At 46.0% G+C, this 23,188-nt stretch overlaps 1 protein-coding gene across 3 annotated transcripts in view; it reads left to right on the top strand.

Annotated features, from left to right (window-relative positions):
• The window catches only part of NOSIP (nitric oxide synthase interacting protein), a 186,618-nt gene that overhangs the window by 146,765 nt on the left and 16,665 nt on the right, over positions 1-23,188 (top strand). For all 3 annotated transcript variants that reach the window (XM_069605169.1, XM_069605170.1, XM_069605172.1), the window contains exons 6-8: positions 6,682-6,800; positions 7,315-7,502; positions 17,555-17,663. In XM_069605169.1, the coding sequence (XP_069461270.1) occupies positions 6,682-6,800; positions 7,315-7,502; positions 17,555-17,663 (416 nt within the window). The remainder of the gene's footprint in view (positions 1-6,681; positions 6,801-7,314; positions 7,503-17,554; positions 17,664-23,188) is intronic.

Below are 23,188 nucleotides of genomic sequence, written 5' to 3'. Positions count from 1 at the left end.
TAGCCGTTGAGTGGATGGACAGATGAAAATTTCTTTTAGGATCAAATTAGTACCTTTTATTTTCTTTATTGCTAAGCAGTGTGGGGCTTGTGGAGGAATGAAGATGGCATTTAATATGTATACAGAAAAGATGTCAGGTCGAAAAGGCCTGGAGAATGAGAAGTTGGCTGTGCCAAGAAAGTTTATTTATTTATTTGATTAAACTAAAAACGGTTGAGCTTTCTAAAATTTCTAGGGTAGCACATTCTGCCTGAAACTTAACAAGCCATTATATGTGCATTTTTAAATTACACTCAAATACTTTCTTTTTGGCGAATTATGTATCCTCCTTATTATGCTCTTCACCAAAAGGGGACCTGGAAGTGCTGCTCCTCACCACAGTAATTCTTTAGACACTTGTACTTTCCACCTTGAGGAAGCAGTCAGAAACTTCTCTCACTACTCATATTGGATATTGGGGAGGGGTGGGGGTCTGTGCAACTCTATGAACACTACATTTTCATAAGTCAATTTATTTACTATAAGAAACATGTACTATTTGGGTGACTGGTTAGTAAGTGCATCATTACGCCCAGCTGTGCATTTTTAGGTATAGTCTCAATCCAGTCTTGTCTAATTGCCTTTAACAACGGTACTCAATATCCACTTTAACTTCTGTGATTCTTCCCGTTTGACGACCGTTAGGGGAGTTTTCCTAAAGTCTTACTTGATAGTACGACTTTAGTAAGCTATCCCAGTGGTTTGTAGATCCTTCAACTCTTGGTATTCGTCTGTACTAACTCTGGACCTTGGTAGAGTGGCAGAGCACTCGGGCTATTTTAAGAGGGAGTTGTGAGCTGTAGGTAAGGGCACTGAACCCAGCTAGAGTTGCAAATGAAAGAAACACTAATGCATACATTTATATTAAAATAGACTTATTATATTTACACAAGTCACTGTTAAATAATTGGCACAATAAACCATCACAAATAGGTATACTTTTCTATACTTTCAAAGGGTCACCTCTTACTTGGTAGTTGCTGAACGCATACAATTGTTACAGGAGTTTGACAGTTCTATCGGTAATACAGTGCACCCACAAAGGGTATCAGGTAATATAATCCCCATATATATGGTCGCCGTAAATAATATCGCCGGGAAAAGGTCACTGCGATATTATATAGGTGACCATATATATGGGGACGAGGGCAAAAAAAAAAATGTACACAAAAATACATTTAAAAAAAAAAAGTTTGGGGGTTTTGGGTGTTGTCCCCCGCATGTTCCATGCAATAATGTCGCCACAAAAAACAGCAATTTTTCAGCGATATTTTTGCATGGCGAGATTTTTGTGGCGACATTATTACATGGAACCCCACAAAGTAATACAGTAATTGTATTTAGTCTGCATACACATAAAAGATAGTGATTTTTGGGAAGGAAAACTGTTGGTTAGTGTTATCCTAGCAGAGCTTTAGTTTCTAGAGGCAGTTTCGCGGCACAGCAAGTCTTTCAAAGTCAAAAACATAACCCTAGCTAAAAGGCAGTTCGTAGCGGCTTAAAGTCTTGCCAAGCAGTAGAAGTCAAACGTTTGTGTGGATACTTTCTAGTCTCTAGGAAGGAAGATACAAGAAGGCTTAACCAACGTTGGAGAACCTGTTAAAGGACTTGCCAAAGGGGTACAAGCAGCGGCTCGAGTCCGAGGTAAGAGGGGCTTTTCCTGGACACCTATGTGCTCTCCAATGCTCTCGAGTGACTTTCTGGAATCCAGTAAGAAATACCTTGCCCCCCTCCCTCCCCCAAAGTACTGTAGGTTAGAAGAAAACTTTTGTGCTGGATGCTCTGCAATGTTGCAGCTCTGGACCAGACCTCCGGGTTTCCCTGGACTGATGACTGAAGGCAGGATAATGTACAGGATCTCTCAGCAGCAGTCTCGAGGGAGGACCTCTGACACAGCTTTCATCAACTTCTTTGGTCACTCTGCGGGTTTTGCGCCTTTTCTGCAGCACCAACAAAGGACATGATTTGCACGGTCAATCTTATTCACGTCCTGCACTGTGATGAGGGGTTCTGGTTGAGTTGGTTTTGATCTCTAGGCTGTCATTGACGGCTCAGCAAAGATTTGGATGGTTTTGGCCTTTCCACGATGATGCACTCGAAATGGGCAGCAGGTCTCCTGGTATTGGAGTTTCGCAGCTCTGGAAACTCGGAGGACCTCTGAGATGGATCAAATCAAAGTTAGTCTTGGGACTGCTTGTTCCCACCAGCCAACTGGAAGGAGTTGTCCTCTTTGGGGCTCCTCTGTCGCACAGAAACTGGGCTTGAGGCAGCAGTGACCGCTTCAGTGTTGCAAAGGGTCTGCAGGCATCTCTGGTCATCTTCGGTTACTTCAGCCTCCAGCGGTCAACTTGCTTTTCACTCCAGGAGCCTCACCTTTTTATACAGTTCCAGCACACACTCCTCTGCAATCTCTCAGCAGTTTACAGGAAGGGGAGTTGGGCTGTCCAATCAGGACAGCCAGACCCCCAGTGGGAGCTGGTTCTATTCAGGCTTTCTGGCAGATAAAGGAAAGGGGGGTGGAAAACTCGACCCCTACTTCCTTCCTGCCCAGACACTCTGGAGCCTAGCCAGAGATACGCAAGGTTTCTGGCCAAAGGCAAAACACGCACACTGGCCTCCCCTACCAAAATGGTAGAAGGGCTAACGTAGAACAAGCACGCTAGTAATGGAGAAAAAAGAAGGGAGGCCCCAAGTTGGTACTTGGGTGCCCCTATTGTGCACTAATGATGCTATGGACATAGCCAGTGGTATAAAAATGACACAATAGTTGGTAGAATACGTCCACTACCACCAGCCATAACTAGGATATTGGATATGTGACTAGAAAAGTCACAGGAGCAGAGAGGTGGGGGATACTAGGTATCCCTTTGGCACTCCACATAAGGTGGTGTGTGCCAATCTCTCGGACTACAAAGTTTTAGGAGAGATACTAATTATATCTCTATCCTGAAGAACTGTAGTTAATCCAGGATAAAGAAAATAATCTCAAACGAGGATCCTAAGGTTCCCCAGCAACACTGCCCATTATGCGCGGTGTGCTGCAATAGTAAAATACAGATGCCTTTTAAGAGTTGTGGAGAAAATAGACTCCATAGTACAGGTAAAACACAAAGAATACATTTCCAAAAGACAGAGCCCAGAAGAATCAATGAGTGGAAAAAGGCTCCACTCATTCAAGAGTTCAGAAAATAGTGCTGGCAGTCTCACTGAGAGGGGCTGAAGCATAAACCTTATAAATCTCCCTAACACTGACACAGCTCATGAGACAGAAGCAATGGTTGGGCTTGGGCACTCGCACCGGTGAACACAGATGAGATCCAAGCACTCAGTATGACCGGGAACAGACTTGACCAAAGGGCGGCAGGCACAATTGATTGAATCAAGGAGAAAACTACTCAAATCAGAGCGTTGTAGGGTGGCCAAGTCCAAAGAGACCCCGAGAGAACAAGCGGGGAGGGGTTCACATATTGCTTTGTATATGTCCTGATGAAGGCCAGAGATGATTGATTGGGACAGTAGATGATTGACTGTACCCTAAGGTGTGGCCGAAACACAGATGTGTTGACAGATAGTTTGATGTTAATACTATTTTCTCATATGCTGATCTAGACTATCCCATAAAATGCACAACCGCGAAAAGCTGGCTGGAGCATAATCCAGTGACTTGGTCTGTTTGCATTTGCAAAAATTAGTGTTCAGGAGATTTATCATTTTTATGCTTCATCCTCTCTCCTAGTGAGACCCCAGCACTTTTTGCTGGACTTCCGGACCTTTTTCTTTCAATCCTGAATGAGTGGAGCCTTTTCACTCATTCGTTCTTGTGGGCTCTGTCTTTTGGAACTCTATTATTTGTTTTCTACCTGTACTACGCAGTTTGTCTGCTCCATAGCTCTTAAAGGCATCTGTATGTTTCTATTGCAGCACACAGTTCCTTATGGGGCAGTGTTGCTGGGGACCCTTGGAGTCCACCTTTAAGATTCTTTTTCTATATCCTCAAGTAACTACCATTCTTAAGGATAGAGAGATACTTGGTTTCTCTCCCAAAACTCTACAGCCTGAGAATGGCACACACCACCTTATGCGGAGTGCCATAGGGATACCTAGTATCCACCTACACTCTGCTCCTGTGATTCTTAAGTCACATAGACAAACCCCTGGTTATGGCTGGTGGCAGTGGACTTGTTCTAACAACTATTGTGATTTTTGTACCACGGGCTATGCACAATAGGGACACCCAAGTACCAACTTGGGGCATCCCTTCTTTTTTCGCCATTACTAGCTTCTACCATTCTGGGAGTAGGTCAATGTGTGTGTTTTGCCTTTGGCGGGAACCCTCCCCCACCTAGGCTCCAGAGTGTCTGGGCGGGGAGGAGTTTTCCACCCCCTGTCCTTTGTCTGCCAGAGTGCCTGAATAGAACCTGAAGAAGATGACCAGAGACGCCTGATGACCCTTTGCAACACAGTGAAGCGACCACTGCTCTCCTGACCCCATGTTCTGTGTGACGGAGGAGCTCCGAAGAGTACAACTCCTTCCCTCTGGCTGTTGGTAACAACCAGCCCTAAGACAAACCTTGAATTGAGCCATCTCCTGAGGTCCTAGGAGTTTCCAAAGCTGCGGAATCCCAATACCAAGAGACCTGTTGCCCATTTCGAGTGCATCGTTGTGGAAAGGCTGAATCCGTCCAAATCTTTGCTAAACCCATAAGGACACTCCAGAGATCCAATTCAACTCGCCTAGACCCACTCGTCGTCTGAGCGTGGGACTACAGGAAGCGAAGAAGATGGACCTGGCGATCAGTGTCCTTTGTTGGTGCTGCACAAAAGGTGCCAAAAAAAGTTGCTGAAAGTCGTGCCCCAGGTCCTCTGTCGAGACTGCTGCTGAGAGATCCCATCCATTGTCCTGCCGTCAGTCATCAGACCAAGGAATCCAGAGGTCGGGTCCATAGCTGCAACATTGCAGAGCATCCAGCGCGAACATTTTTCTTCTAACCTAAGGTACTGTGTGGGGAAAAGGTATTGCTTACCTGATGCCAGAAAATCGCTCCAGAGCGTTGGAGTGCACGTAGAGGTGTCTAGGGAAACACCCTCTTACCTCTGACTTAATACGCTGCTTGTGTCCCTTCATCTAGTCCTTAACAAGGTCTCTTTCGTTAGTTGTTAACTTGCTGCTTCTATAACACTAGAGACTTGAAGAAATCCGTAGGGACTCTTCGTATTCTGCTGCTTGTCAAGACTTTGAGCCCTCTCCGAACTGCCTTTAGCTAGGGTTGCTTTTTGGACTTAAAAGACGTACTGTGTGAAGAAACCATCTCTAGAACCTTGGACCATGTTACACTAACCGTTTTCCTTTCTTTAAGTGACTTTGTTATTTATGTTTGGAGAGTAAATGTACTACTCAAACTGCTAAGAACTGAATGTGCATGTAATTACTGATAATACAATAGCATTCTTTTCCCTTTCTAAAGTTGCTACAAATGTAACCGCGAACAAACACAAAAGTGAAAGTGCCCTTTGAAGTGTATTCTAACGTATTCCCAAGTGTTCTAGTGTAAACGTACAAGGTATTTAAAGTGTTCCTGGTGTCGTAAATACAATAACTATATACATTATAAGTGTAAGGGTTCCTTTGATGTGCATGTCTAACTAGGTTCAGTTGACTTGCCTACAGCTAAAGTCTTACTACCAGTAGGACATTAGGCAAACTTCCCTAACAATTAGTAGACCAGACAACACTGTAAGGCTTGAATACAGTAGGGTTTCCAATTTGCACAACAAAAGAGTGATTGTAATTGTTGTGTTCCTCATACTTTTAAACATATTTATTTGCATTTATTAAGCGCACTAAACCCTGAGGCATCAAGACGCTGGTTACAGATTGACACAGAAAGGTTACAAGCATCTTAGTCTTCATCAGTCAACTTAGTTAAATGTGAAAGAAATCACTAAGTAATGATGCACTTACCCCTGTCACCCAAAAAGAAAAAATATATTTGTAGGCTGACTTGTTTTAATGAAAGTGTTTATGTATGTGTTTCTTATAAAGAATACATTGACTGATGTAAAAGGTAGTGTTTACAGAGTTGAACAGACCCCCCCCCCTATATCCAATATGAGAGAAGTTACTCTTATTATGGCCATAAATGATATTTCGCTTTTGTGAGGCACAGTTGGTGTGTGGTGTTATACTCTGAACATAGGAATTTCGGTGTTCTGTTGTAAGCCTACTAGTATTATGATAGAAAAAAGTGTGGGCATGCCCTCTTGACGCCTTCCTTAGAGTTCCACACTCCCTGTCTCAAAACACGCTTCTGATGTGATGCATCTCTTGTATGACACAATATGGGATAATGAGCCTAGAGCCCACCATGCCCGGTCGAAGTATCCCTCAAGTGAAGCTTGGCTTTTAGACCTTGGTGGTCATGTTTCATGTTCTTGCTCTTGGGGATATATTTGAGTTTATCTACGTTTTTGCAATGTCTGTGTCCTGGGTTTGCTGTTTCCATTTCTTGTCATATGCTTTTCTCTGACACTGGATAGTTATACAGAGTGAAGTTGTATACCTCTTCTTTGAAATGCTATATGTACCATATACATATGTACACTGCATACTACATCTTTAAAGACTGTTTCATGGCTTTGCAGGTGGAGCGCAGCCCAGCACAAGTAACAAGCTTAGCCGCGAGGAGCAAGATAAACAGTTGCCCAGTTTCTGGATTCCCTCACTCACCCCTGAGGCCAAGGCAGCCATTGTGAAGAAGCCTGTGAGTAATTCATGCTTAAAATAAGGCCTTTAGAAAGGTGCTTGCCATATAAAAATAAAAGTCTGCTCCTTTTAGGAGGCTTCTCCCCACAGGTGGAGGCTCAACAAGACCTATAGGGGAATCCTCCTTATGAGAAGCTCAATCGAAAACCTATAGACGTGTGCCCTAAAGCGTATAGAAGGCTGCACACAATAGGCACTTACACCTTGCAATATCGAAGAGTTCTCCCCATAGGGTGCATGCCCTGAGACATGTAGAAAGCTCACCCCATTAAGACGGTGATCCCTATAGAATGCTTTGCCTGTGTCCACTCCTCTCTAATCTGTGCTGGGGCCTCTTGTCGACTACCCTGGCACCTTCTATGTGACCTGTGGGCAATTGTAAATCCTCTGAACCCAATAAAACCATTGCCCTTGCATCACCTAGATATCTTTTTTTTGTTTCATTTGCACATGCATATTTTTAAGCTTTCTCTCTAAAATTACATTGTTAAATTCTGCAACTCCTCTTGTAGGATAAAACCGTCTACTGCCCCATGAGTGGCAGGCCCTTGAAAATGAAGGACCTCATCCCAGTAAAGTTCACCCCTGTCGATGAGACATTGGACAGAGTGGGCCTTATAAACCGGCAGGACCGCTACATCTGTGCTGTGACCCGTGACATGCTGGGCAATTCCGTGCCCTGTGCCGTGCTTCGGCCTTCGTAAGTAGCAGAGCTGAGGCACTGAGCTGATCTTAAAATCTACATATTATTTTTTCTGTAAATGTATATGGTTATTGAGCCACTGAATACTTAATGTCTGCAATGGATCATCCTTTCAAGTCCTTGCTCAAATGGGGCTTTCCATTTGTTCTCACTTGACCCATTTCCTGTGAAGGTCCTGTTTGATGTTATCTCGCAGCACTCGCTTCTCATTGTCTACTTTATTGCCTTTCTATGGTCCATTTCTCTTTTTGCCTCCTCCATTTTCACGATTTCTGCAGCAATCCTCTTTCGCTAGCTCTTTTCTCTCTCCTCTCTTTTCCTCTTCAATCCCTTTCCCCCTCACCCCTTTCCTCCCTCATTTTCTCCCCTATTTCTCTCTTAATCTCTTCCATTCCCCTCTCTCTGCCCCTGTGACGAAATAGCTTCTGCACCACAGGAGTACAAGGATGATTAGTGGCTAAAACTGCATATTCATCACAATTCTACAATACAAGAACGATCACAATCATAAAGGTGAAACGGGCACAGTTAAGAGAGATGCCTCCTTTGCCTTTTGTGGTAATGTAGGCTAAGGGCTGGCTATACTCTTAATGCGAATGTGAAACCATAGCAGCTCAAACGGCAAAGTACCATCTATCTCTGCGGCTTGTGGAATCTGCTTAGATCACATGCTGTGCATAGGCTGACATCTAGTGGAAGCTGCAGAGTATTACAGTTGTTGTTTTAGAAACTCAAAAAGGGACGTCGACAGGGTGTGCCAGTAATACTATCCCTAGTGATGTCCACTGTACTCATGACCTTCTCACGCGTCAAGGTCACTGAGATTGTTTTTTTCCACCATGCTAGACAGGCGCGTATAGCGGAGTTCCTTTCGGCGATAAGCCTTTTACTTTGTAAAATTACGATCGTTTTTCTTTCTATCCTTTCATCGACTGCCGTAACACCACGCCGAGGAAGGAGAAAGAATACTGCAGTCGGAGACCATCGCGATGGACCATACGGCCTTGGAAGGCCGCCCCGGGCCTTGACCCAGACAGTAGAGGGAGAGGCGGAAGGCCATTGTTAGCCCATCTTAGAATGCATATTCTCCCCTTCCTACACTTTGTTCGCCCAGCTGCCATCTCCTTAACCCAGAATTATGGAAAACACTCCATTTAATTGCTTCCCTTAGTGCAACCATAAATTCCCCTGGGTAGATTGTTTGCAACTTGTGTCTCCTAAGAGACCACGTCGAGTCTTGTCGAGCGTGCAGGCTCTTCAAGCCTAAAACGTTGCAAGACCATTCCACTAAGCGCTAGGCCCACTATCCCAAGCAACTCGAGGCCATGGAGGTAGGAGCCTTCAGAGATGGCAGCAACGCCGCACATGACCACGAGGGCACCGGAGTAGCTTCAGCTACCCAAGCGCTATCCCCCGACCCCGTAGGACACGCCGGCGGCCATGTTGTGGGGACTGCACCCGGCGGCGGCAGCGCATCAAAAGCACACACCACAAAACGCACAAGCCCCAGTTGACATTCGAGGGATGAGTCGAATACTCGACAACGTTTGACACCCCGTGAACGGTCCACTGAGTCCCGGTCCCCTGGGCATTCTTGTTCAAGATCGCCGCAGGGCTATGGCGTCAAAAAACGGCAAGGGTGTCGCACGGAAAACACCTTCCGAAGGTCCTTCGTCTGCGGACGAAGCCTCGGCCCCCGCACTCTAAGTTCGACGTTCATCTAGTAAAACGTCAGGCCCCAAAAAGTCTGTTGCACACTCCTCTGGGCCCCAGGGTGGGGAAATACACCATAAGAAATCCTCCAAGACCCCTCATAGGGACAAGAGTCCTACTAGGGACAGGTCTTCACAAAAGGGAATTTTATCCAACCCCATAGAGAAACCAAAGGACTCTAGGCCAAAGCTTATACCTCCTACTAATGAAGATATGGGCATTCCCGACACTGTAATCCCAAGTTCAAAGGAATGGTCTTCGCAGGATATTTACAGTTATGCGAAGAATTACCTTTATGGCGAATATCTTTGAAAAAAATCCAGATTACCTTTAAAGTTTTCATTCCACCCCTCCGACCTCAGCCCCTTCTGGCTCAAAACCCTCTGACTCTCGACCCCCTACTAAGAGGGCTTGCTCTGATGTCCCCGCACATGGCAGCATTATAGATCTATATGACCCTGAAATAGATCCAGAAGACCAGGACGATCTTTTATTTGTAGAAACATCTGACCCTCAGTTTATTGATGAGGACACAGATGAACTGTATTATGGGGACGATGAGGACCCAAACCAGGAGGCGAACATGTATTCCATAGATTCTCCTATTAATCGGCACCCTCCAGTGGTAGACTCCCCTGTAGACAATCAACCCCTCCTCAACAAAGTCTTAACCAAAGTGGCAGAACGCTTCCGCATTGACACACAGGAGGTACAGGAGAGACTTTGCTGAACAATTATTGGGAGACAAAAAGACAGTAGGACAGTTTATCCCACTTCTGAAATCTGTGCAACGGCGAATCCAACCTTCTTTGGAGGCACCTAATCTCACACGGCCTGTTAACCAGCGTGTGGAAAAACTGTTCAAACCTGCACCTTAAGACCCCTTATACATAAGAGGCCAATTAAAACCAGTCTCTTTGGTGGTTACCACCACACGAAAGAGAGCAAGCACACACCTTGCTTCCCCTGAGGCTCCTCCGGATAAGGAGAGCAAGAAGATTTATGCAATGGGCAGAAAAGTCACCTCTTCTGCAGCCTACCAGACAAGAATTGTGAATAATGCTACACTTTTGGCAAGTTACAACTGCCATAAGTGGGAGGAGGTTTCCGCGTTACTCTCATCCGCACCTGAACCTCTTAAATCTCAACTAGCTCAGGTGGCAGCAGACGGAAGAGCTGTGTCTACTTGTCTTCCCAAGGCAAATTTCGACGCAGCTGACCATGCAGGGAGAGTCATCACAAAGGGCACTATTATAAAGAGACATGCATGGCTTTGCCAATCAGGCTTCAGGCCAGAAACACAGGCCACCCTGATAAATATGTCAGTGGAACCTGATGTGCTCTTCGACAAAGCTGTAGAAGACGCAGTTAAGACAGCAAAGGATGAGTATGACACTCTAGTCCTTGGGTCAGCTCACGAACAAGCCCACGCGGCAAAGAGGTAACAGCAATTTTCGCTGCTTTCAGGGCCAAAATTCTCGGAGGGGATCAGGATACAACCAAGGCCAAGGTTCCTATGGCAACAACCAAGGACAAGCCTTTCAGGGCTATCCACGAGGACAACGTAGAGGTTGTGGTAATCGAGGCAGGGGCCCAGCGCGAGGTGGCACCCCCCAACCTCAGAGCAAGTGACATTCCGCTCCAGGTATCCTCCCAGGTATCTCCAGTAGGACGCATTTCCAACTTCACCCACGCATGGGAGGTTATCACCTCAGACAGAGAGGGGTGGTGCTTTCCACGGTAGCAGGGGGCTACTGCATAGAACTTATTCAACATCCTCGCAACCACCCCCCCCCTATCCCCGAGACAAAAGGTCCACTCAGAGGAACATCAGCGGGTCCTTCTAGAAGAAATAACAGCGCTTCTATTAAAGGACGCCATAGAAGTGGTCCTAGCCAACCAGGTAAACAGGGGTATTTATTCAACTTACTTCCTTGTGCCAAAAAAAGATCTAACTATGCGCCCAGTATTAGATTTGAGGCCTGCTAACAAGTATGTCAAGCCACAAAAGTTCTGCAGGACTACGCTACAAGATGTAATCCCGCTTCTAAAAAGGGAGATCACATGGCAACACTGGATATGAAAGATGTCTATTTTCATATTTCAATGTTCCCAGTGCACAGAAGATTATTGCGTTTCAAGATGGCGAACCAGCACTACCAATTCAAGGTGCTGCGGAGGCGTCTGTGGCGACGACGGCCTGAACCTCTGGGTCGTAGAAGGGTATTACTTTTGTTAGATTCTCTCGTCCACCAGTGAAGATTCTGTACTAGTGTTGGCGAAACGACCACTAGATCCTCGCACTGACCACGTGCCTGCGACCCATGCAGGAGTGGTTGGCGAAACAAGGGCTCACTCCATAAGAGGTACAGAATCCACTCTGCCTTCATTGCAAATTTCCCCTTGGACATTATTTGCAAAGCAGCTACATGGAGCTCTATACATACCTTCAGTCAGCACTACTGCATTGACACTCATTCCAAGACAGATACACAAGTAGGACAAGCGGTTCTAAAACATTTATTCGCTCATGAACCTGCTTACATCCCACCTCCTCCTCCTTCTTCCACTGCTCGCTAATCTATGCATAGCATGTGATCTGAGCCGATTCCACAAGCCTCAGAAGGGATACATTACTCACCGTAGTTTTATTTCTGATGCTTGTATCTGCTTATATTCACATGCGCCCGCCCTTCCTCCCCTCTGAGATAAGGCGCATAAACCTGTGAGCTTGTCTATCGAATCTGCTTGGATACTTCTGGACTCGCGCTACTCCTCCTCCTCCTCCTAACTCATGTCAGAAAAATACAATCTGAGGGACCTACACGCGAGAGGGATCATGGGTACAGGGGACGTCACACGAGGGATAGTATTACTGGCACGCCCTATTCGTCGTCCCTTTTCGAATTTCGAAAACAACTGGAATACTCTGCAGCTTCCACTAGATGTCGGCCTATGCACAGCATGTGAATCTAAGCAGATACAAGCATCAAAAATATGATTACGGTGAGTATTGTAGCTCATATAATCTATATCTCTCATATCCAAAACTAGCTAAATAGAACAACACTAAACAAAACCTACCCTTGCGGTTAAAACACAGAATATACAAGAGATGGAAAGATGCACTCAGTGAGGTAATGAAACAGGGTTGAAAGGCAATCAAAAGCCCCAATGTTTCTGTGAGGAAAGTGAATCAAAGGTAACCTAACCAGTCCCTTTGGCCCAGTTGGATCAGGTGGGCTGTTAGAAGTCCATAAAACCTCTTGCTGTTTTGGCAGTTTAACAGTGTCGAACCAGGCTTCTTGGCGGTGTCGGGAGAATTTTCATTTCTGTGCTTATTTCCTCCCACCTTAGAGTCCCCCACCTCTTTTGCTGGATTTAGGACTTTTTAATTCCTGACTGAGTGTGACCTTTTTCTCACTCTCATGTGTTTTTTCCCTGATTTGGATTTTGTTTTGTCACTGTTTTTGGAGTCTGACAAACTCCATAGGCATCTGCTTTTTGTATAGTGTCCCACAGCACCTTCAGTGCAGTGTAACTAAGAAACCCTTTGGATTGCTCTTAAAGTTTAAATACCTTTTCTTGGGTGAACTACAGTTCCATTAAGGTGAAATTGATCTTGCTTACCTTTTCTCTTTGTAGGTCCTGCACACACCATCTTACGGGGGCACCGGGGGTAACTTAGTAGCCTCTTATCCTACTTTCTGATGTAACATTTTTTGTTACCCTCACTACTTAAAATGGCTGGTGGCAGTGGTTTAATTTTTACTACCATTGTGCTTTTCGACTGCAGGCTGAACATTCGGCTGCAGTATAGCACCCATGGGTGTCCATTCTGTCAAAATGGCCCCTGTCTTAAATTGTTCTCACCATTTTCTGTTTGTGAGGTCTTTCTTGGCTTTTACTCTGTGCATTGAGACAGATTTGAGCCCTTTGTGTGTTTTTGCCTTTGGCGGGCTTCAACCCTGAAGCCTGCCCTTGCCTCCAGTGTTTGTGGAAGAGCAGGAAGTGAGAGAGGTTGCCGGAACTCCCCTGTTTTTTTGTCTCTAGGAGTGCCTGAACTAAACCAGTCCTTAAGGGCCGGCTGGCTGTCCGAAAAGGACAGCCACCCTGCTGGGTGATTGACAGCCTAGGCTGTGCATGAATGGGAAAACTTGATTAAAAGGCCAGGGTTTTGGTACTAGAGGCAGTCAACAACTGGAAAAAGCATCCGACAAAGAAACTGTGTATTGCCCGGTGAAGCCATGCAGCTGTGCTGACCTCCTTTTTCACTTAGACAGAGAAGCTCTGACGGAAGGACTTCTCCCCTTTGGTTAGTGGGACCAACTAACCCTGAGACGAACTCCACTTTGGCGCAAACCCTGACTTGCTGTGCCTCTGTTGCTGCAGAAGCCCAATGCCAGGGGTTGAGTGTCCATAACAGAGTTCAACCTCTGCCGCAGAACGAATCTGGCCAAAAGCTCCAGCAGCCTCCTAAGGACACTCCAGAAGCAAGAAATCCGACCCAGAGTCCCTTACCAGAGTCCAGGACCGAGGGGAGCAATGAAAGTCCAACCTGAGTTTTGTTCTGCATCAGTGCTGTTTACGAAGCGTTGAAACCGCCAAGTGCTGCTGAATTGAAGAGAGCCCTAGCTGCTGACTACCTTCCCGAGTACTGCCGCAGGAGCCCTCCAGGCATCCTCCATCTTGTCCCCACGACTGAGGCTCAGGAACCAGGGTCTGCATAGCTGTAGCAAGACTGAATGCTGCCGGACCACTGTTTGGGCTTGGGGGGTATTTACCTTCTTGCCTTAAGTCGTGCTGTCTCACTTGAGATTTGCACTTGCTTAACTTTCTGAGTTGAAATCAACTCCATGCACAGACCTAACAGCTTGTGCATCTTTAGTGATTCCCTTTTGAACAATCTGACTTTGTGAAAGACTTTGATCCAAGAACTGCATCAGAACTATAGAATTTGTCCAAATGACTTTGGCTGTCCTGGCTCCCTAAAGGCACTCTTCTAAATCCATTGACTTTGGCATTGCTTGTCCCTGAATAGGTTCTAGCTTGTTGAAGACTGTTACTGCTGGGAAAGGCTTACCTAGACTTCATTGGAGGATTCAGTTGTCCTCACCTTTTTAAGAAACTGTTCTAACCTTTTTTTATTTTCCCTAACCCTTTTGTATATTGGTGTGATATATAAATGCAAATACTATCCTTGTAATTGAAGTTTCGAATGGATTGTGTCCTCCAACGCATTCCACATCTTTGACATTTAATGTCCACAGTTGTGCACTTCGGAAACTTTTTCGGTAGAGGGCGTCCTGCGTCGATGGCGTCGGGTCCATGTCCCTCGAGGGCCTCCGTCAAGGAAGACGTCACAGGATGTTATAAATAGGACGCACAACGCCCGTAGCCTCAGTTCTTTTTTTTCCGCGAACATGTTCACTTCGTGAGACTCGGCGCATCTCGTGTGTTTTCTTCATTGAAGATGTCTTTCTCTTCGACCACTCCGACTCTGCGGTCTGGTTTCAAGACCTACCGGGACTGCAAGTCTAAGATGTCGCTTACCGACCCCCACCACATTTGTTTGTGGTGCCTCGGCAAGTTGCACGACACCGACGACTGCTTGAAATGCCAGTCGCTGACTGCTAAGTCCTTGCGGGAGCGGAAGGGGAAGCTCCAGGTAGGTAGGGGCTCGAAGCCTGTTGAGTCCCGGTCTTCCAAGTCCAAAATTCCATGGGTGATTGGACAAAAGTATGCCTGCTTTAAAGGGAGCAATTCCTGCCCTTGTGAGTAGTGGTCATTGCCTCCTTGCATCATACCCAAAGTGCGTTGTGCTAAAGGAAGTGGAGGATACGGGAAGGAAGAAGGGGTAGAGAAGAAACTGGAAACATTCCTCAGCGTTCACCCTCTTTGTACACTTATCCTGTACTCTTCCCTTGCCTACAGCATCAAACTCCCTTTGTGCTCTTTGATTCCTGTTTGCCAGGACCGCTCCTGCTGTGGGCTATCTAGGCTTGAGAGAGCTGTTACCCAACCTCATAAACCATGAAAGGAGAGGCACAATCTTTCTCTTGTCCTGCTGGCTGGCAGGATCAGGCTGTCTGACTAGAATGCACATACCACTTCCACAGCTGGCCTGGGCTCACAATATTGACACATGATGATCTAAATCAGTTGTGGTTCTTAATAATTGTATAAACCCTCACCACCATACCACACAGGGTATAGTTTATTTTTTCTGATTACCCTGCCACCATGTGAGAGAGATGTTACCCACTTACTATAAAAACAGATATATTAATTCACCCTTAGGAGAAGATAGAAAGCATTTGATTCAATAACCAGGGTAAAACAGGCAAGTACTCGGATGCATAAAGTTCAGCAGAAACATTTTTAGAGTAACCATAAAACAGTTCCCTAACTCTTAATAAGTCCAGCCCTAAAATGGTTTGAGGCCTTGTTCCCTAAAGCCATCTGTGTTCAGGTAGGTTTACTATGTGATTGAACGATGCCAGTAGTTATGATACAAAGTTCAAAAAGGTAGGGAAAGTTCAGCTAAGTGAACTCATTAAATCCCAGACATTAGGATAGGCCTAGGAAGGGATCCTTAGCCAGTCCTCCACAGGCCAAAGTCAGTGAAGAGTGACCCCTCTAGGAAGCAAAGAAAACTGAATGCAACGGTAGCCACCACGATCAGGTGGCAATGGCCGAACAATGGAACTGGTCCTGCATGGCTTCGTTGTTGCAATAACGCTGAAAATGCAGGAGTAGGCGTCTTGTAGTACAAGTTGAAGGTCCTCCAGTTCAAAGGATGCACTTGGAACGGCGATGGCTGCAGCGAGGTAGCCCAGGTGAAAGCTGGTCAGTCCCGAAGTTAGTCCAAGGACAGTTGAGAAGGCACGGATCCGCGGGCAGGGCTTGAGACTGGTTGTTCCCACTGGTCCAGGAGTTGAAGCACCAGCAAGGGTCTTCTAAAGATCGGGCAGAGGAGCAAGGCTTCACCAGGACTTCATTGGAGTTGGTACTGGCCATCTACAGGAGTCGTCCTCTGGCTATCGGTGTCTTCGTAGGGATCTTGCCTCCAGCGATGATCCCCAGAGTGGCAGCAGTTCTCCTTTTATTCAACATCTGGACTGGAAGCTTGCCCAGGTCCACCAGTGATAAGGGTCTGCACCATTCAAACTAGCAGTGACTATTCAATCATCTATAGCTACTTGCCACAAGATCTGCCCGGCAGCAGATATTCAGGTACCAGGATGTGTACTGGGACTATAAAGTCCCCGCCTCCACATCCAGCCCTACACAGAAAGTGCCTCTTTGCACAAAAAAGCCCCAGCTTTTTCCATCCCTGAATGGGCTTCCCATATATGGCAATTCCCGGTCCGAGAGCAGTAAGAAGGCCAAAGAACAATATGAGCAAAAGACAGGCAAACAGCTTCTGGCACGGCCATCTATGGGAGGAAAGCAGCCAAAGGAAAATCTTCCCACACCTGACTTGAGTGTCATAGCAGCTGTCAAACAGGGCATTGGTGGTGATGATAATGTTAAAGGATATTTGTACCGCACACTATCACCACCTGTGATCTCTGAAGCTGCTCTGTGCCACTGCAGAGCAGGAGCTGAACGCCATGAGACTGATGCAGCAGTGCACAGGTGTTGGCTATGCTTTTGTCATGAATCTTATTGAAAGGGGATCAGATTAGCTGACCACCCTTGCTGCTATAGGGGTACCTGCATCATTTTATTAATGCAAATAAAGTGTCTGGGCTTTTACACTTTTGCCAGATGGAAATTCCCCACAGCACCCCTGCACCCCACTCTGATCTCTCCCCATTCCTCTGTTTTCTGATCCCAAGGGCCAAACTCAAGCACCCAGATTTATTTTTTCTAGTATTCAACCCTGCTCTCTAGATAAGATATGCTTGACTAATGTTTTCCAGCCTTGTTGAGCTCATTGGACTAAATAAATACTTTGCTTTCTGTCTTTAGTAGTTATATCCCGATTGTACCCATTGTCTGCACTGTCTTCAGACACGCATCATAAAATGCTTTATAGAATAAAAACATGATCCCCACTTTCACAAACGTTTTACTCCTGCAAGTAGAACGTTGTTTTCCTTAAGCCGTGAATCTATTAAATATTTCAGCTTAGTCTTTCCAAATGCCTCTTCTTTACCCCAGTGGCCTTGGTCTCTGCACATGCAAACAGTGGGGAATGCTAAGGTACTGGTACTGACCCCAAACTCTGTGCTTTGCCACACTTCAGGGCTACAGATCTTTATCAAAATGTTGTCTCTTTTAGCATCTTTCTTCTGGCTTTAATTTATTCATTTGATTTTCTTTTCTAGCGGTGCAGTTGTGACCTTGGAATGTGTGGAGAAGCTCATTAAGAAGGACATGCAGGATCCCATCACTGGAGAGAGTCTCACTGAAAGGGACATCATAGTCATACAGCGGGTGAGACAACAAACGACGCAGCTTCATAGCTCTGTACAGAATCTGGACTCTCCAGGATGCACACCGGGATGTAATGTGTTCTTGCAACTCCCACAATACAGCATTCCCTCCAGTACTCCATTTCGTATAGTGCCCCTTCCATACGAGTACACTACTTCAGCAGTCCATAAAAGTAGTTTCCCCAGCAGAGTTCTTAACATTTTGGCAATGCATGAGCCCTGATGTAGGAAGCTATTCTCTGTATTGCTGGCTGTCTTACCAGAAATAATGTTAATAAGCATACATAAGACTGGTTGTAACGCGGCTTGATCTCTGAACAGTAGTTTTGTTGTTGTTTAAAAAAACTGACCAAGCTCTAGAGTTGCAGAGCGAGGTACAGAGTGTGAGTAGCCATCATTTGGGCTGGCATCTTTTAACAGTAGCGCATTACTGGGAGTTGATGAATGTGCGTCCATTTGAATGTCCTTGGTCAGCTGTTGTGGAAAATGCCATGTTTTGAGCAAACTGGAGAATTGTGGGGGTATTCCGAGCCGACACCAGGATCGAGTGCCAGAGGGTGGGTGCATGTCGTGAGGATTTTTTGTGGGTCCTCTTTAGACTAGTGATTCAAGCCTGTTGGATGATTTTGCTGTGAAAGAGTGTGTGCCACCAGATATGTTGACCTTAGCCAGCAATTATGCTGGTGTGCTACTCCGTGACTGCTTTTGAGATGATACATGCAGTCTTGAACAGTATTATATCCTGGAGAGGAAGCCAGTGCAGTTTGCGTAGGATGGGGCTGATTAGGTCAAATTTCCGTGCACCTGTAATAAGACTTGCTGCATTGTGGTGGGCTGCTTTCAGGGGAGCCAAGTAAACGGCTAGGGGATCTATTGGGAAAGCATTTCCCCCATCGATGTGCGAGACCACCAGGGCCTGCTCTTCTGTACGGAACTACTGTGGCGGAATGAAGGGTTTGATTTTTTTTTTCCAAAGGGGAGAGATTTCAAAGCCAGGCTGTTGTGGCATTTTTGGCTGTGTTTCTGGAAGGACAGGCTGCTGTCAATGGTGAAGCCAAAGGATTTAGCTGAGTCCGAGTTGTGGTGGATAAAATCCTTCTAGACTCATATTGTAGAGCCATTGTTGGAAAAATAATTATTTTTCACGGGTAGACCGATGAGGACAAATTCAGTCTTTGATGGGTTTAGTTTGGGTAGGCAGTCGACATGTAGGACTGGATGATTGCGGCGTAATCAGAGATTCATTAGGTCCTGCATGCTATTTACTCTCATGTACAATGGTGGATGGCTATATTGGGATCTTTGAGGAGAGTGCCCACAGGCTCCATGTAAAGGTTAAAAGGGATTGGTGAGAGGATGGGGCCTGGTATCTGCTTGAGAGGTAGGAGGTAAACAAATTCTTTACAGTGCCAGAGAATCCCATCCTGTCGGCAAGGAGGGAGAGATGGTTGTGGTGGTCAACTCTTTTGAATGCGGCTGTAGGTTTTTACAAAAGTACTGTCTCAGACAGCACTTAGGAAAGCCCACCTTGGATGAATAGGGTTTCATTACTTTGGTTTAGCCCGAAGCACACAAGGGTTTGGTAGAATGGTGAGCAGTCAGGCTTAGTGTAAGGAAGGAGGAGGGCTGTAGTGAGGTACAAAGAACTCAGAGCATACTTTGTGCAAGAAAACACTGATATACTTATAATATATATACAAAAGTTATTTTATATATACACTAAGACACACTGTTGTAACTTTCAAGTAAGTACTATAGCACAGTAAAACAATAGAACATCACTTGTGATATTCTTGGAGAATATATCACATTTGTAGTCACACTAGAATAGTTTTCAGTAACAAATCACATTGTAAAACCATCTGAATCGTATATCCATCCATTTCCAAACTATTACTTTTAGGAACTTTGTCCCAGCATATCTTAAAGAGTCCAACCCGATTTTTATGATGGTCTCGCAATGTTTAGTGGGGGCACTGAACCACCAGTGACCAGGGTTTGGGCAGAAATGGCAGGAACACAGTGTAAAAGGTTCAGAGTGGTATAATCCAACAGGATCTCTTCATGGTTTTTCAGGTAAGTCTTAGGCAAAGTTTGAATGCATTACCCTCTGGGAACACTACAAACAACTATGACTACCGGTATAGGCAACCCAACCTTTGGTATAAGCTTGTACTTCACAGTTTTGGTTGCGTGTTCAGCAGCCAGGCTTGTCTCAAGAGGGGAAATGTGAGCTGTAGTGGAGTAACGCAAGGATTCACAGTTACAGGTCTTCAAATAAAATCTTACACTCAAGGTTTCTTGCATAAACAATTATTTATCGGTCAGTTATAAAGCCTTCTTCAGAAGGGAGCAATACAATAGTAATACATAAATATACTTCAATACTGTACGCTCAGGCTTTCTGAATCGGACAAGACCCTTTTGGGATGGCCCACAGATACAACCTACACCCACAGGTGACTTCAGTAACAAGGGTGCTGGGGACATTAATATCTTACTGTTGGCATTCAGAACACTCTTTAAAAGTTGGTAAAAGGCAAACATTATTAGAACACAAGAGACCACAAATTTCTTAAGCAGTGCAGATACTTTTAGAGTTCACTAGAATTCAATTCAATAGGCTAAGCCAAAGTCAATGGGCAAAAGTCTTGGATAGGATAAAGCACTTGTGGTAAGTAAATGGAAAGGTCTTTGCACAAGTTCTTAGTCTTTGATGAAAAGAAGAATCAAATGTAGGGCCACAAGCTGATTAGACTTGTGAGTTGTGGAAGTTACAAGCACTTCTACAGTAAGAGGTAAGTTCTCTTAGACTTGTTTTACAGTTCCTTGGTAAAGATGAAAAGATGCAGCTGATACTTCTGCAGAGCTGCATAGGAACAGATCTCACTGTTCCTGGGCCTTCGTCGTGGGGACAAGAGGGAGGACGTCGGGGGACTCCTGCAATGCACTGGGACTTCCAAAACCCGCAACCTTCCCTTTCAGTGGCAGTTTTGTGTTTCAGCTACCGCAAATAGCAACAATGCGGTTCTTGGCTATCAAGGTGGGCTGTCCTTGCTTCTGGGGTCCTGCACTCTGCTGAGGGGGCTCTGGCTTGGTCATTCCTGCTTCTTGGGAGTCCGGAGGATCTTCCAAAAGCTTTAGGCCAGCTTAAAAGTAACGCACACAATCTGGTGTCCCTCTCCCTGGCTATATGGTTTCCTGCAGCAACTCTGAGGAAGTTCAACCAGCTCCGGGATGGGTGTCCGGGTAGCTTACTTTGGAGTTGATTGGTCCCACCAACTCAAAGGGAGAAGTTGTCCTTGCAGGGGCTTCACTGTCGATGCAAACTTGGCAAGTTGGCACTGCAGCAGGGCTTCACCGGGCAAACCAACGGTCCAGGAGTTGCAGCAGTCGTCCTCTTCATGCTCTTCTTCAGTTCCTTCGTCCAGTGGTCTACTATGCCTTCCAAGCCAAAAGACTTTTATTAATTTTTCTCCCATTCATTCCAGCCTAGCTTTCACTCACCCAGCAGGGTGCCTGTCCTTGCCAGACAGTCAGCCAGCCAATCACCACAGAGTGCATTTGGGTCTCCTAGGAGACTAAGCACAGGGAGTTTTGGGCACCTCCCTCACTTCCAGACCCTCCGGAGCCAGAGGCGGGTTTCACTCCTGAAGCCTGTCAAAGGCGAAATGAACAAAGAGACCAAACCTGGTTTGGTGCGCAGAGAAACTCTAAAAGGACCTTTCCACAAAGACATGGCGAAAAGACCGGGGACCATTTTGTCAAAGATGGCTCCCGCGGTTAGCATTACCGGAGCTGCGAACAGCCGCGGTAAATGCAAACCCTGGAACAAAACCTCTGCCTCCAGCCATTCTGTGAGGAAAGGGTAACATAAAATGTTACATGAGAATTTACACACAGGGGATACTAAGTAACCCCTCCAGCACTCTATTGTAAGATAGGGTGTGCTGGGTCTAGCAAGGAATTGTCACATTTATGAGAATTCTCCCTAACAGTAAGAAAAAAAGGTTTCACAAGTAATGGAAGCCAAGAGGTTTCCTTGACGGGTTGCCACAAGGACGGATGTCCTAAGGCAGGGTTAGAGTACAAAGTACAATGAGTTGTCCACCCCAATATAACTCTGTGGGAGCTCTGGAGGTGTGCAAGGTAAAAGTTACTTACAGCTCTCGGGAACACAGGATCAAGAAAGCCGACTCCAGGTAAGTTGTACTAGGAGCAAGTCAGTATTTGGATTGAAGAAACAGTTGCTGCAGGACAGTTCCAGTGATGAGGCAACAGCAGACCCGGTCACAGGTTTTTTTGTCTTGGTGACAGAAGAAAGGGACTTCGGTGGATCTGGCGACAGCTCTCATGCAGACCGACACAAGGCTTGTTGGTGCCTTTTTCATGCTTGGATGAAGGACGGATGTGGCGCTTGTAGATGCTTGTAGACTTCTGCTTTTCCCAGTCCTCATCTTGGGTGAGGGGGCTTTGGGAAGCTGGCTCGAGCCACTGCAGGCTCAGAAGCATGGCCGCAAAGTTCCAGGCAAATTCCTGCTTCAGTTGATGATGCACAGCGGTGCAGCACAGTTCCCCAGGTATTGGTGAATTGTAGCTCGCGGAGGTCGCAGCTCTTCGGGATGCCGCAAAATACTTAGTCCAAGGGAGGAAATCGTTGTGTTCGCATCTTTCCCTTAGAATTTGAGGTCAGGACAGCAGCGGTTTCTCAGCACGATCTGGCAGTCGCTGGAAGTTGTTGGCGGTGTCCTCCATTGGGCTTCCTCTTCAGAATCTTCTGTTCCAGTGGTCGACTCAGAGTTTCAGCTCCAGGACCTCTGAATTTATCCAGGAACACTGGTTGAGTCCACCAATCAAGACCAATGCACCATTTGAACTTGGGTGGTGGTTGTCCAGTGGGGACAGCCAGCCTCCCAGTGTGACCTGGTTTTTGTGAGACACACTGCAGGATAAAGACCAGGGGAGTTTCGGTCACCTCCCCCATTTCCTGTCCTGCCAGTCACTCGGAGACCCTTTGCAGGCTTTCCTTAGGAAACCCAGCGAAGACAAAGGGACCATAGAATCCTCCCACACCCAGAAAGGTAGAAGAAGACATCAAAAAGTCATCATGTTTAGGGCTTAGAAAAATACAGCCACCATTTTTGGGTCATTGGTGACCCTTGTGTCCCCTACCGCAGCTGCAAAGATTACCTGCGACAAAAGCCCACAAAAAGTCATGCAAAACAGTACACTGCCACCCATTTAAACAGCAGACCTGTCGCAGTAACCAAAAGGTTACCAGAGTCGAGAAAAGGGATACCTTGGATCCCCTCAGCACTCACCATAATCTGGGGTGTGCTGATCTCGCAAAAGAAAATACAGGTAGAATAGAAAGTATCCTCCTACCTTGATTAACAGTGAGCTAACCAAGGGAAAATAAAGTGGGAGCTCTAGGAACTCCCAGCAACACTGGACGGAAAGGGCAGTGTGCTGCAACAGTAAAAGGTAGATGTCTTAAATGTTGGAGGAAGCATAACTCCAAAAGGA

The sequence above is a fragment of the Ambystoma mexicanum genome, chromosome 1p (assembly GCF_040938575.1).
Source record: "Ambystoma mexicanum isolate Mex_15411 chromosome 1p, UKY_AmexF1_1, whole genome shotgun sequence".
Taxonomy (NCBI): Eukaryota; Metazoa; Chordata; class Amphibia; order Caudata; family Ambystomatidae; genus Ambystoma; species Ambystoma mexicanum.
This window is presented reverse-complemented; position numbering and strand designations above follow the sequence as displayed.